General features: G+C 41.6%; 1 protein-coding gene across 1 annotated transcript; it reads right to left on the minus strand.

Moving 5' to 3' along the window:
• Nucleotides 1-4,780: 4,780 nt before the first annotated feature.
• Nucleotides 4,781-13,518, minus strand: BZW1 (basic leucine zipper and W2 domains 1). The gene is made up of 12 exons (XM_072121167.1): nt 13,361-13,518; nt 10,842-10,917; nt 10,463-10,639; nt 10,284-10,378; nt 10,112-10,177; nt 9,338-9,473; nt 8,393-8,502; nt 7,794-7,964; nt 7,564-7,710; nt 6,005-6,143; nt 5,608-5,730; nt 4,781-5,199 (listed from the first exon to the last, which is right to left on the minus strand). The coding sequence occupies exons 2-12, from the start codon at nt 10,903-10,905 to the stop codon at nt 5,168-5,170; spliced, it is 1,260 nt and encodes a 419-aa protein (XP_071977268.1). The 5' UTR covers nt 10,906-10,917; nt 13,361-13,518; the 3' UTR covers nt 4,781-5,167.
• Nucleotides 13,519-15,876: the final 2,358 nt, after the last annotated feature.

Here is a 15,876-nt window from a genome sequence, read left to right on the forward strand (position 1 = left end):
GCTGGAGCATGCAGCACATCATCCCCTTATCAAACGAGCTGTGTCAGGCAGAATTTTCAGGTGTTTCACCAGATACATAGTGGAACTCGGCCCATCTGTCGCCGCCATGCTGGAGACCTGAAGTTGCAATCATAGCAGCGCTCTGATGCATTTTCTGCGCGTGAAAAATGCATTGAAATTGTATTGAAAACGCGCGTGAAAAACTGAGACACTGAACAAACTCTGACTGAAAACTGATTGCACTCTGATGCAAAATGTGCGTTTTTCACTGACCAAACCCTGATCGCACCCTGATCAAACTCTGACGTGATCTGCAACGCAAGTGTGGAAGGGGCCTTACTTTTATTGCATGTTGCACATTCATTCATAGGTGGCACTGTCGACATGTTTTTTCCACAGCACATGTTATGTTTGAACCCGGTCAATATATTGGGACAAGGGTTGTATCATGTTTGGCCGGGCCAAATATCCACAGCCATATACAATATTCGGCTTGCGTTCCATCGGAGCAGACCAAGTCTCGTCCTGTTAGCCGAAACGGGAAGCCACGCGTGTTTTCGACCTGGTTACTACTTTGTGTTCGGGCAGCTGAAACCGGAAGTGGTCATATCGCACATCTCTTTGTACACGGCAAATGCTGGCGTTCTACATTAAAATGGCCGCACCCCACTCCGGACAATAGAACCGGAAGATGAGCTGCAGAACAAGTGCTTCCAGGTCATTTGAATATCAAGTTAGTGTGGTTACCTTAAAGTGATTGGGGATCATTTCTATTCAGCTGTGGCATGATCACATGACAGGATCTATAGGTAAAACAAATCATCTATTGGATATTCTAAACTGTGTTCCACCCCCCATTTTACTACATAGCTGTATCCACTTTCATAATCTCCAGTACCCACTGAGGAAGGGACGGCGAAACGCGCTTCGGAGTTTGCGGTACACCTCGCTTGGTCCATATTATCATGCAGCCTGGTTGGTATATTTAAACTGTGATAGCACTATGCACTTTATATATTCATTGATGATGTTTACTTTGTGATATATAACCGGGGATCTTATCTTGCAGACATGCATATGGATTTGGATTTTTAAATCTCTATATCATTTAATCTTGAGTTATTATGTATGCACTAGGCACTGGTTACTTTTGTCTGATACAGTTATTTTATTATTTTTGTACTATTCAGTGTTTATGTCATTATACTCACTTAAGCACTTACACTTTTGTACAGAATAATCCTGCATCATACAAGCTGTGTTAGGTTTAGTTAATATTGCCGCAGCATGTACAACAATTGGACCATAGGTATACTATGGTGTTCATCATGAGATGTTTTTAAGGGTTGTTTTTATGTCATAGTGACCATATATGTGTTAGTTGTGTATAAGTTAAATAAAGCTTATATTCTTGATAAATCACGTGTTTTTTTTTCACATTCTAGGGATTTAGTGCATAGTCTGTTTATATAGTCTGTATATACTGATGAGTAATATTGCAGGCCCTGCACCTTACTAGTTATTCTGGTTAATTGGTATTCATGAAAGAAAAATGACCTTGAAGGGGTTAAGCTGCTTGACAACATACTAGTAGTGGTTTATAAGTCCCATTTATGATGACAGGTTCCCTTTAAGTGATGGCTTTAGGAAGTACAATTTGTCACACAGAAAACATTTCTGTAAATGGCAAAATAATAAAACCATCCCTTTTGAAATAGACAGGCTTGTTCTTAAGTTGAATTTGTATGTAAGTTGGAAAAGGTATATTTTATAAGTTTAGATCCAGACAAATTTTTTTTTACCGATCACAATTTGATTTTCAAAATTTTGTGCTGTAATGTGAACAAGGATTATCAATAAAGCTTCATTACAGACACTTTACAGCTGATCATTGTCGCCTGGGACTAAGGTAATACATTTTAGGGTTTTCTTTGGAAGGAAGGAGGCCATGGATAGCATGTAGAAGATGATTGCCAGAGTGCCAGAATGTATAGGTAGGTGTCCCTCGTTTATCATGATGGATTGTGATGGTAGATTTTCTTTGCCAGTGCTTTTCACATGTAGACTGTACTGTTCCATGTGCATGGCCAGACCCTGGTGGAAACCACTGTTATTTGCATTGAAGAGGGAAGAGAGTGAGAAGGGATAGGACATGTCTCATCCAGGTCAATATCTGCAAAGAGTTTGTGTGTTCTCTTTGTGTTTGCATGAGTTTTCTCCGGGACCTCTGGTTTCCTCCCACACTTTAAAACTCCAATACTGGTAGGTTGATAAGATTGTGAGCCCCATGGGGACAGGGACCAATTTGATTTGGCAAGCTCTGTGCAGCATAATTTGTGTGCACTATATAAAGGAATTATTATAAATTATTATAAGCATCCAGAGAGCATCACCAGAGGTCACAGTGTCCGTCTGTAACTAGGGGTCATCTGGTGTTCTTAATTCGGGGACTGTATATATAGGAAATAAATGGAGGAGTTGCAAGAATGGCTGTACTCAACCCCTTACAGACGTGTGGTGTAGTACGTTAGCTACGGGCTGAGCCCTCTCCATAGCCAGTAAGTGTCTGCTGAATATTGCTGCAAACACTTACTGGTAACAGCCACGATCTGTGCCATCACCATCTTGGCTTGGATCGTTTTTCCCCAGTGACGTCATTGGGGAGCGGCAATCCATTGCTAGCAAGGCATATTGCAATGTGATTTGCAAAATCCCCATATACTGTAGTATGGCAATATATGGTAGGATCAGACAACCTAGGATTAAAGTACCCTAGGGAGTCAGAAATAGTAAAAAAAAAAATTCAAATAACTCCTTTCCCTAGAACTGATATAAACAGTAAAAAAAAAAAAAATCAAACATGTTAGGCATCACCATGTCTAACAATGGCGCAAATGCATTGAAGTAAACACTAAAGTAAGCAACTCCTAATGCTACAACAGATGCAGTAGTGTTACACTGCTAGTGTTATCGGAAACCTCAGATAACGCTAGCAGACACTGCTGTGATGTACAATACAAACGCCGGACTGCGCTGTAAGCGGTCAGGCTTATTTATGAGGGGGACGGTCTTCTCCCCCCTTTCAAAAGGCCGACTGTGACTTACAAGCTTCATGCGACAGTCAATACCCCTAATCTGGCCCCTCATGAATACACCTGACCGCTTACAGCACATACATAGCGGCAGTGTCTGCTAGCGTTACCAGAGGGTTCCGATAACACTAGCAGTTTAACACTACTGCATCTGTTGGAGCTGCTTACTAAAGTAGTGCTACTAGTGCTGTTTTTACAGGCAAAGAGGTCCTCTTTAAGGGGTTAAAGGAATCCACCATTAAAATCAGGCATGGATAAACCAGGTGATTGATCCAGATACTGTGACTGGTCATCTTATATGTTGTCCATGGCCTCCTTCCTTCTAAAATCAACTTTAGCTGACCAACCATGTAAAACATAGTTACCCCCACTCCTCACATACAAACGCACTTCAAACGACGCCTCTTTATTCTTTGATCTATTCTTACTCTATGATCACAGCAATACCAAATTTATATAGGTTCTCTTAGATTTAAAAAGTATTTGCCATTTTGATAGTCTGAGGTCAATAACATTTTCACTTTGGAGTACAGACCTATGTAAGGTGTCATTCTTTGTGGTATGTGCTGGCATTTTAATTCATATTAATTTGGGACCTATAAGGTCACTTTTTATTCAACTATTCATGGATGGAGAAATGGCTAAAAAGTGACAATTTGGGCTCTATTTTCCATTATGGTGTTCATACTTGAGAGTACTTTTTATATTTTGATAGGCATTGTCACCTCCCAAAATGCCATCCTAAGGTGTATGATTTTTTTTTACTATTTCAGACCCTCTAGGGTACTTTAACCCTATAGGGACTGATTGCTCATACTATATACTGCAATACTACTGTATTGCCTGAATTACAACAGAAAAGATTCCAGGATGATTAATGTACAAATGAAATCAAGGCTGGGATGGAATCCTTGTGAGCTGCTCCAACAGGTACTGGTCACAGGAATAGACAGAGACCCGATTATAGGAGGCCACAACAACTACGTCATACATACACAGATGGCCCCAAAGTGACCAATTCCTGCAAACTAAACTGTACCTCAGTATACTTTGTAAGAAACAATGATTATACATTGCATTCCATTCTCCAGAGCAGATTTTATGCAAACTACAGAGGTACTTGAATCAAAGGGTGGACTTTCCAATGTGAGAATTTCAGAATAAAAAATGTGCAACTATTATTGTTACAGTACATGATCAGACAACGTAGTCATTTTTTTCAGCAAAATTACTCGAATATGGGCAGAAGGTCCACCATATATTAGCACTTCAAAAGGTGTGTTCACATGTTCAGTTTTTCAGATGCACTTTTTGAATCCAAAAGCAGATGTGGATCATAATGGGTGAGCACATATCATTGAGAAGCAGTATTTTCACTACACTCCCGTTTTGGTCATTAAACTGTACGTGTGAAGAGTCAGGTCTGAATCTTCCCTATGGTCAGTATTTCCAGAGCACTAGGCTCATGCATGGGACAGAGAAGGTCACATCTGCATATATGAACCCATAGAAATACACGGGGGGTGGGGATTGAGCTAGCTGTAAATAGATGCTAGCCATTGTAACTAAAATTAAAAAGACAGGATTGCATGCTAGCAGGCGCCAGGAGGTGTACCACTGATGCGATTATAGAACAGCGTCCAATTAAATGAAGCTGATCTTGTGCAAATAAGTGACAGAAGAGCTGGTCGTTGAATATGGCGTTTAATTTGCAAATAGTTTCCATAACAAATATACCAAATCAGAGCAAATTTTAAACTTTATTTTTTAATAGAAAACCAGGGGATAAAACGAATTGTTAAGTTTTGAAAGGCCTTAAATTACATTATTACAGTAGAAAATACAGGAGGTAGAGGGTAACAAAAATCTGAGACATGGATCTAGACATAGCAATGCTATTTAAAACATGGTTATCAAAACTAAAAACATGACCGTAAAGGGGAGGAAATAAACGTGAATGATGAAAGCCCTTATATCATGCTTGATACAGGAGGTAGGATGTAAGAATAACCAGAAAGACACATAATTGAACATGAGAAGTTTATCTACTACTCCTGTGTTTGCTCTCCGACAACTCAATCACCCTCTTCGTTTTCAGACTCAGATTCTGCAAGAACAAAAACAAGTAGCTGTGAATACCAAAGTCAGTGAAATACATATCAGGTCTGTGATGTAACATACAGTATGTCAGTCATGTCATCTTCAATGGGGTATGGTGTTTACATGCTTCAGCCTATACATCATATGTCACTGCCTGGTATACAGTGAAGGGGGCAACAGCAGGTCATCAATATTAAAATACTAAAGGGGTTGTACCAGGAAATGAACATCTCAGACCTGCCCATGGGATCTTTCCACATTTTCTAACCCAACCTTTTAAAACATTTTTTAGCTTAGCAGAAATTCCAAACATATGCTCATTCAACCACTACTTGCAAGCTGGGCAGTCACTGGGCAACAAGACTAGAATAGTAGAAAAAAAAAAAAAAAACACCCACCCCCACACACAACCTACCTTCTTCAGCATTTTTAAGCCATTCAACAAATTTTTTCATCTGTTCCAGAAAGACACTTTTTCCTTTTGCAACATGTGCATCTTTGTACCACTTCAAAATGGGCTCTTCGCTTAGAACTTCAGCTGAAAAGGTATGGAAAATAAAAAATTAAAGGGTGTTCTGGGAATCTGATTATTATGCTAACTGAGGCCAAGTTGGATATCACCAAGATATATGCAATGAAGCCAAAACTTCTGCTGAGACCACACTGTTAGCAAGTTAATTGGCACATGGCTGCAGATTTACAATTCTGCTCACATTAGCAAATACATATTAGTTTCTTCCAATAAAGGCACTTCACTTTCAGGCTTCTGCATGTCCAAAACCAAACTTTAAATTTGGATCATTAGATCTTACCTTTGTAAAAAAGCACCACAATTTTCTGGAAAGACTTCATGAAGTGAATGTTGTCATAGCAATACTCCTGAACTTTCAGCAGCAAAGTCAGCTCAGACTGACCTTGTGTAGTAAAGGCAGCAAGGAGAGGGCTGTATTGCTACAAGAAAAATGAAGGTTTGACACCACATGAGATAATTAGACAATAGATATAAGCAGCAGTGACAAAATACATGAAATGCACATTGAAGGTTTGTTTGAGAAATATAACCCGGAACAGGGCTGTAATTTCTAATCCAACTACAGTTCAAAACTAATAGAGCTTGAGATGTGGAGACTAATGAAAGTGGGTGAGTGTCTGGTTATAGTATAAGGCTATTGCCATTTCAACAAATTAATGTTAATTTTTGTATTATAAAAAGTTATACAGCTTTCCAATATACTTTCTGTATCAATTCCTCAAGGTTTTCTAGATCTCTGCTTGCTGTCACTCCGTAGAAACCTAGGTTTACTTTGAGTGGACAGAAAGCTGTCCATGGTCACAGGTGTGTTGCTTGTTAGTATCAGAGCTGTGAGATGAGCCACCGTGCACCTGTGTGACCATAGCTGGATTTCTGTCCAATCAAAGTAAACAGAAGCTTTCTATAGAAGGGGAGCAAGCAGAGATCTAGATAACCATGAGTAATTAATACAGAAAATATTGGAAAATTGTAAAACTTTTTATAATACAAACATCTACACACCTTGCTGGTTGCAATTTACTCGCCACATACAGGTCCCCATTTCAGATGCAATTTTCAAAGCCAAAAGCAGTAGGGTGAGAACATATTGAAAGGAGCTACACCTTTTTACCACTCCACCCTTGATTTGGACATCAAAAACTGCATCTGAAAAGTTGAATGTGTGAATACACCCTTAGTGTAGCTCATAAGCCATTGCCTCATGCGAGGCAAGCTTTATACCTTTTGTTTGTTGATTGAAATCTGCTGTTTTTTTCTACATTAGCCCCCATCCAATGAAGCTCATCAGCAAGAATCAGGTCTGCCATTGTGCATTAACCATATTTTATGTGAACACATATCTATCTTACTACTTAAGAGAACCTATAAAGCTCGGAAAGATCAGAGGCAGTAGTATGGGCTATAGGCAGAGCACCTCAGGCCATATTCACATGTTGCATTCTGATAAAGTTTTTAAATGCAACAGGGAGGGTCTTAGCCAAAACACATGCATTTCCATGGAAACTAGTGCTCATTTCAGAAAGCATCACATTTTTCCTGTAAATGCACGTACCTGGTGTTCAATCCAGAAAGCATGAGTTTTAATGGAAAGGCATGAGTGTTGCGGCTAAAACCTTCCCTGTTGTGTTTGCCGTCTAGATGCAGGAATTAGACGGCCAGGCAGTTTAGCACACAAGGCTGAAGTGCCAATTTTTAAATCGCATATATGGGTGGCACAGCCATATGCATCACAGGCTGCCAAATAGTGATGACCGTTCCATTTAATGTAATCACAGTATCCATATCCCTCTGTACAACTACAGAACAAACAAGCATTAGGAAAGCCCACTGCAGCCGTACCTTCAAGTGTTTGATGGCTTGCTCTGTAACCAGCTCCTCCTTCTTATTCCACTCCACACAGCTCATTACACTTGACCACAAAATACCAATCACAGTTTGCTCCAAGATGTTATTTCTTTTCATTTCTTCTTTTACATAGACGCTGATCTAAACATGCAAGACAATATGTTATACCTGGATTATATCAGGCACAACCCAAATAGCTGGAACTTACAAGAATCCTACATTACCTCCTTAAGGGGCTCTCCTCGGGACATCATCTCTTGTAGTTCTTTCTGAAGCTCCTTACGAGCTCCAATTGTTTGTTGATTTCTAACATATTCTGAAAGCTCTTTCAATCCGGCATCTGTGAAATACTTTGTGAAGTGTTCCAGACTCTGCTTGTTTGCAGGGAAAAGTTCCTGAAAAGCAGATTAATACGTTTTTGCTGCATCCTTGCTAGAAACTTGCTCTGTACCACTAAACAATGGTTTCTGCAGTGGGGTGGTCTGTTCCAACAAGGAAAACATTGCCGAGGTCTCTACTGAGCTCAGGACCAGATCAAATTTGTATGAAGGTTCAGTTCACACCTATGAAAAAAGACTTTTCTCCCACCAAATTACTGCTTAGTGTGCTGTCACAGTGTGTTTCGTGCACACTAAAAACGCATGTTTAAAAGAAAAACTGATTCAAAGCAGCCAAATGCATGGTTAACATTTTTCCCCATTTTTTTTCAGTGCATTTAAAAGCAGACCAAGAACGGTGACAGCACCCTAATGGAAATAAGTGAGTTATACGAGTCTTCTATTCAGAGCAATTTCTCAAAAGTGCAAATGAAAAATAAGTTTACCATAAGCCTGTTGTCCATGTTAACTTTGCGAAGACTAGCAGCAACTGCATTGATATCTTTCTCATTGATCCACGATTTAAATAGTTTTACTGCGAACGCTGCGGAAACACCTGCAAAAACGTAAGAAGCCATTTGTTACAATATACCAGGATGCACCATAGTCATTTGTAACTATTTAAAACTATTGTAAGACCTAAATTGCACTTCCCGCAAATTCAAACAAAAGGCATTAAGTAGAATAAAGTCAGTTTGGTCTGCAGGGGTTGTCCAGAGGAATTCAGTGGATAACATTCTGATGGGGGAGAACCCCATAGATAATAGATTGACCTCCATAAATTCGGGTTACAAACATGCATGCTGCCGCTCCATTCAGGTTCCCTTTGGCGTGTTTTTTTTTTTTTTTTTTTTTTTTAAACAAACACCTTGTACCAGGATGCAAACTTTCAAAGGACAGGTTCCATTTCAAACCGAAATGGCTGTCTGAACCTGGATCCTCCCACAGCAAGCATCTTTCTCCCTCTGTCATGTGCACAGACAACATGACATGCACAGGAAATGCTTGCAGATGTCAGCGATTAGTCTGTGGGAGGAACAAGGAGGGACTGGAGCAGAAAGCCATTTAGATTTGAAATGCTCACCAGTTTATGCGGGCAAGGACCCTGGCAAGTCAACCGAGTGGGGAAGAAACGGGGGAAAAAAAAGCCTCTGGTGACAGGCTCCCTTTAAAGCAGGCAAGTTGTTCACAGCTGAACTCAAATCTTGAAGTGCTAACAGTATGTATCTTTCAATGCATCAACCAGTCATCTATCTAAACTTCACTCATTTACAACTAAGCAATTCCACCCTACCCCCTTGTTAAAATGCTCAAATATGGTTTCTCACACAGAAGACCAGTTCTCCCATGTAATGATTCTCAGGATTAGGTAAAATATGGGGCATTCTTACCTTCTTTAACCAAGTTCTCATTGTAGAGACTGTTGAGAATTGATGCAGAAAGATGTCCATTGGCCAGAAGTATACCGGTGAGCATGGCCAGCTTATTCCTCTCAGACTCGGAAAAACCTTTCAGAAACAGCAACAGCTACAAGGCAAGGCAAGGTTCAGACAAATGGTCATGTATTACAGGCTACTAAGAATCAGCAATCGATGTTAGTTAATATATTGCTCAGGAGATTTCTGCTATCATTTGACAAGAGCATATGTTTGAGAGTTTTGACACATGTATCAGGACTTAATATAACAATGTATATATCAGTAACTCCTGACTAGACCTAAGCATACGTTAATTGCCAAACCCAGAAATGGGTTAAGGTCCCCAGCTTTGGAAGAAAAGTACTGATGAAACCCACTAATTGAAACCCAAAATCCTATACACACACTTAAGAGACCAAGTGAGAGATTTATCATATGCAAGTGCTCCATCCGATGGGATATGATGAAGCCATGCCCCCATGATGTATCCATCAACTGCGCTAGTGGACAAAACTACTCCTGGTCTGACCTGGTGTAGATTTCAAGTAAAAACTGGCAGACATTCAGCAGTGAATGTTTGCAGGCATGGGGAAAGCATGCTCCATGCAGGTGCACTCCAGCTACAAGCATGGAGGTGGCCTAGATGTAACACTTTTATTTTGGCTTTATTTTCTGAAAAATGGCTCAAATAAATCCTATTCAGAAAAGGGAAAACAAATTCACTCAAAGTTTACATAAGTTTCTTACCTTCTTGACCTCGTCTTCAAACCCTTTTTCCAGGTATTTGTAACGTCTGATAAGCTTGTTAAAAACCTATATAGGAGATACCAATTCAGTGCTTGCAACGAGAAGAGGAAGATGGCGACCAAACAAACCCCACACACGTCAACAAAACAGGGAAAAGAAAACTACTACAGACCTGAGCAAATGCTTGCATGGTCTCTAGATCTTCCTGTGCACAAAACACACAGACGTTGGTACGGATCACGTCGTCGGCCAAAGTCCCTCCTGGTGCTAGAGAGGAAAGACAAAGCCCAGTAATTTATGCCATCTCCACATTACACATTGAATAGAGATGCTCCAAGAGCAGTCACATACCCAGCATCCCACCAGCCACCAGGATGTCAAAGAGTGTTTCTGCATAGCGGCGGTAGTCAAGCTTGGCTCCTGAAGCATCAAGAAACTTTGCTACTGCTTCCAAATCGTTGCCAGTTTCGTTTAAACCTTGAATAATGCAGTCCTGAAATTGAGTAGGGTCAAACCTCTCCTTTTCATCTATAGTGGAAAAAGTAAGCCAAAAATTAGTGACACCCATAAAAAAAACTATATAAATCATGAGCCAGAGAAATGACTGCCATTGCTCACATTTAGTACTGGACAGATATACCTTATAGGGTTTACTGATCCATTACATTAAATTAGTGAAGACTAGAATGATCTAGTATAAGCTCATATGTGATGCAAACCCAAACATTACCTCTTTTTCGGGTCTTAAAACGCTGGCCAGATAGCGTTGGCTTTTGTTGCTTTTGATTATTCATAAAAAAGTTGCCCTGCATTAGAAAAAAAAAAAAAAAAAAAAAAAAACGACATTAAGAAGAAGGTAAGCAAATGTTCAAGACTAGCAAAATGGAATATTAGGTCTAGGTTTATAGTGACACGTTCACTGACAGCAAGCAAACTAAGCTTCAAGAGTTTAAAGACCCTCCATCAAGCAACAGGCGAAACTGGTACGTCCCATCAAACCCATATGTATGGTACATTCATGCCAAAACCAGACAGGAATTGTTACAGCTTCAAACAAGGGAATGGAAGAAAAAAAACAAAAACCAAACAAAAAAATCCCAACACCATCCAGCTTCAGCCATGGATGATCCAGCAGATATCCAAATTCCTTGAGCTGTCAGTCTACTTCCCAGCCAGCACCAGACCATGTTCACACAGCACAGTCTTGTGACAGGAAATACACTGAACATGCAGACTGGTGTGGATCTGCAGCACATTCATTATTCAGCCATAGCCCATACACTTGCATGGCTGGTGAGCAGTCAGCAGATTCTCCAGGGATTTTGCATGAAACCTGTTCCAGGAAGCTGCGCACAGCCTTATTGACCGTCTGGTAGCCTGCAGCCGAGCACCATAGCAGATATCAGTGAGTAGTGGATGACAAACATGTACAGGAAGGGTAAAGAGGTATTTGGGGTCAGGAAGACTGGCTACTTACACAGTCTGCTCTCAAGTCCACATCCATTCTGTGTGATTGAGCTGACAAGTGTCAGACCCCACTAGCCACATCCCAATTAGCTGCTCGGGAAAGGAAGGAGGGGGCCTATAAATGTCGTACCCCACTAGTTATAGTATATATGGCTGGAAAAAAGATGCAAGTCCAACCTTTAAAGGAAACCTACCACCACAAATCTACCTATAAAGGTAGATTGGGTGGTAGGTGGATCAATTGGACTTAAGGATAGCCCTTTTAAGGGCTAATCCTCACATCCCCACACTTTTTTGATAACTTTTATTACACATATATTCAAATTTACTTATGCGGCTACTGGGGCGTTTAGTAGCCGCATCTGAGGTTACACGAGGCGGCTACTCCACACCCCGGTAGCCACTTTACGCAGACTGCAGGATCGCCGGACGAGGGCGTGCAGCTACGCGGAGCTGCGCGCCGAAGATGGGTGAGTAGGAGGGGTAAAGTGGCTACCGGGGCGTGGAGTAGCCGCCTCGTATAACCTCAGATGCGGCTACTAAACGCCCCAGTAGCCGCATAAGTAAATTTGAATATATGTGTAATAAAAGTTATCAAAAAAGTGTGGGGATGTGAGGATTAGCCCTTAAAAGGGCTATCCTTAAGTCCAATTGATCCACCTACCACCCAATCTACCTTTATAGGTAGATTTGTGGTGGTAGGTGCCCTTTAAGAATTAAATGTTTTTTTTCCCCATAAACCATGATATTTCTTTCTCTCCAGATCATCCAGGCCCATGCAAACAAGTACACAGAGTCCACCATAACAACCTCACTTCAAATAACTAGCACAGTCTACACTTATCCTTATGGGATGATCGGGAGGGAGGTGGGTGTGACTAGTGGTGCCTGACACTTGTAACCCACACAGTCACATTGCCAATGGGCTGATTGGAAGGGTTAAAAGCATCAGGCCCCACTAGCCACATACCAATGAGCTGATTGGAGGGGTTACAATCAGCAGACCCCAGCAGGGTCTGACACTTGAAAGCCATCCAGTCACAAACTGATGAGCTCATTGACATGTCATCCATCCCATTAACTTGTGATCTGACTAGTGTGGCCTGACACTTGTAACCCACCCAGTCACATACCGATGAGCTAATTAGAGGGGTTACAAGCAGCAGACCCCACTAGTCACATACCGATGAGCTAATTAGAGGGGTTACAAGCATCAGACCCCACTAGTCACATACTGGTGAGCTGATTGGATGGATTACAAGCATCAGACCCCACTAGTCACATACTGGTGAGCTGATTGGATGGATTACAAGCAGCAGACCACTGGTCACACACACACTGGTCAGCAGGGTCTGACACTTGTATCTCTCCAGTCACATACTGCTGGGCCATCAATAACATCAGGAAACTAATGGCAGTAAATGGATACACGGCCCTTCCATTATTGATCCTCTCACTACACAGGAGACTCCGTATACTAAGAGGAGGAGGCCGCACTGCCCGCTCAGGGAGGAGCCGCAGACCACTAGTCACAGGCCTGGGGTGACACCGCGCCCGCCCACGCGTCACTAGCAGGAAACGGGCACAAGAAAAAAAAAAAATAAAAAATGACAAGACAGTGAACCAAGAAAAATCCTATCCAGTACACGGGTACGAGAGGCAGAGGCCGCCAGCAGCAGCAGTCACACACGGCCGGGCCTAGGCCAGGCACAGCTCCGCTACCGAGACACCCAGAGCCGCCGGCGCTCACAACATAACCCCGAACACCAGGCCCCGGCTTACCGAATGTAAGTCAGGCAGGAAACGGGCCAAAGACGGGGCGGGTGGTGACGGAAAACAAACAACGAAGGCCTCTTCCGAGAGATTCCCCTGTGCTGTTCGACGACCAGGAGAAAGAGAGGCCGGAGCGCGTCACTGTTACGTCACTGAGGGCGGGAAAAGGGGAGGACTGTACCATTGTGTTTAAGCATGCAGGGGGTATAACTGCTTATGTTTTTCAGGCCGACGGTTAAGCGTTTAAGTCTCGGGTGAAGTGTCATATTTATACATTAACTTTTTAAATCCTTCTTATGAAGGTCTGTAATAATAGAAAATGTGGCTATAAAACAACGATAGATATGTTGTTGATATAAATGTTCCCTGTGTGTAAGGGACTTCTCGGCGCCCATAGTTGATTGGTACAGAGATGGGAGGCGGGGCCATTGCGGGGCGGGGACAGAGAAGCGGAGGTTGCGAGTATTGGAGCTGGACTGGACTTGATTAAGAAGTGCGAGATCACATTGTTCTCCACCATTTTGATCCATTGTTCCCATGTGAGGCCCCGGTCACACATGTCAGAAATTGTAAACACTGAAGCGCGGGACATGTTCGTGTCTCAGTGTATATAGCCCCGCACTTGTACCTAGAGATATGCTATATAGCCAAGTGCACTGCTCTGCATAGAACCCTATTCACACTAGCACATAAAATAGGGACGGATTTCCCAGACTAAACGCTGTGTCATGTATGAGGCTAGAAGTGACAGGATACTGTCTACACAGGGATACAGAGACATGACTATGATCAAGTACTTGCCCTAGCGCAATGAATACTACAACCTTGTAAATGGGGCCTAAGAAAAAGGACTTTTTTTGTGCTGAAAAACTAGGCTTATACTCGAGTATATATGGTACTTGCTTTTTTGGGCCTGGGAAAACGGCACACATACATTTTGGATTCGACGCCCATTCCGGGCCCCATAGCAGCCGCTGCGTCTGCTGTTAGGCCCCTGGGTATAACAGCTTGTATAATGGTCCAGGCATTTTTTATATAGGAATGTAATAAAAATAAGTTAATAAATAAAAAATGCTGCTGCTTGAACCAGCCATCAGCCGACATCTTAAATAGAAAGTCATAAGTCAGAGGGATTGCAGAGAAGCATTTCCGGATAACAGACAGGAGGAGTACCCAGAATTGGTTAAAGGAGTATTCCCACAAAGACAAGTTTCTTATATGTACTCGGGATAACAAAATAACACATTCTCTAATTCACTGTTATTAACAAAAATACAGCATTTCACAGTTATAATTCCAACCTGTCTCTATCAGTCCTGGTGTACAGAATTTCAGTTGCCCCTAGACACGACTCTGTAACTTCTGACTTAGGGCCTGGGAAGCCATCTTAGATTTCTGTGTGACGGCTGTGGAGCTGAAATATTTGTGTCTCTCTGCCTCTAGCCCCACTCTCACACTGATACACAGACACTGACTTCCTGTCGGCAGCAACGTGAGGAATGTAAAGCTACAGACTGATTTGGGGAGGAAGGCTCAGCAGATCTAGTCTGTTGTGGAATAGCATAGATGTTGGAGAGCTGACTGTGTCATTATGTGTAATAGGCATCTCATAGATCTCATCATCTCTGATCTGTCTCATCTCTATTTCTATGTGTCATATAATAGTAGAATATTTGGATGCCAGATGAAAGTGTATATAAACCTGGACCCTGATAATCTAAGCACATTTTCAGCTCACAGAACTAGATGGATCATAATGGGGCAGATTTATCAAGCTGTCTAAAAGTCAGAATATTTCTAGTTGCCCATGGCAACCAATCACAGCTCCCCTTTAAAATATTCATGAGCACCGGTAAAATGAAAGCTGAGCTGTGATTGGTTGCCATGGGTAACTAGAAATATTCTGACTTTCAGACAGCTTGATAAATCTGCCCCAATGTGTCTGCTTAGAGACTCCCCCCCAGACTCTGAGATTTTACACTGACCATCACTGAGTGTTGGGGGCTAAAACAGCAATAAAACTGAGTAAAATTGTAAAGTAGAGTAAAAATGATCTTTATTGTGTTTTATTGAAAATTTTGATAGGTCTGCCTAAATAAATTAAATGAGTTTTTTTTTTTTTTAAGTATAAGGTGTTTATTGTTTTCATACAGTATATCCCTCCCAAGCTATAACACATATGAATAGTATTTAAAGGGTCTAGCTTTGCAAAATATGTTTGTGGCTTCATGTAGAATGCATGCCTTAAAGGGAACCTGTAACCAAAGCGCACCTAGTTTCTGTTTATGTAGCTCTTCCTGCCTATGAAACTGTTGCCGCGCTAGCCATATCGCTTTTCGATATATACCCCGGACAAAGGCCTTAAAGGTGTCCCATACCACCAGCCTATTACCATCTTTACCGTTCTTTTCCCAGAATTCTTCCATCTCCTTTTTGAGGTCTAGCTGTCCCTCTAAGACCACCAGCCAATACCGGTTTAGTCTAAAAGATCTAACTGGTTCTTCTTTTCCGTTGATTGTGACCAC

Source organism: Engystomops pustulosus, chromosome 8 (assembly GCF_040894005.1).
Source record: "Engystomops pustulosus chromosome 8, aEngPut4.maternal, whole genome shotgun sequence".
In the NCBI taxonomy this organism is placed as follows: domain Eukaryota; kingdom Metazoa; phylum Chordata; class Amphibia; order Anura; family Leptodactylidae; genus Engystomops; species Engystomops pustulosus.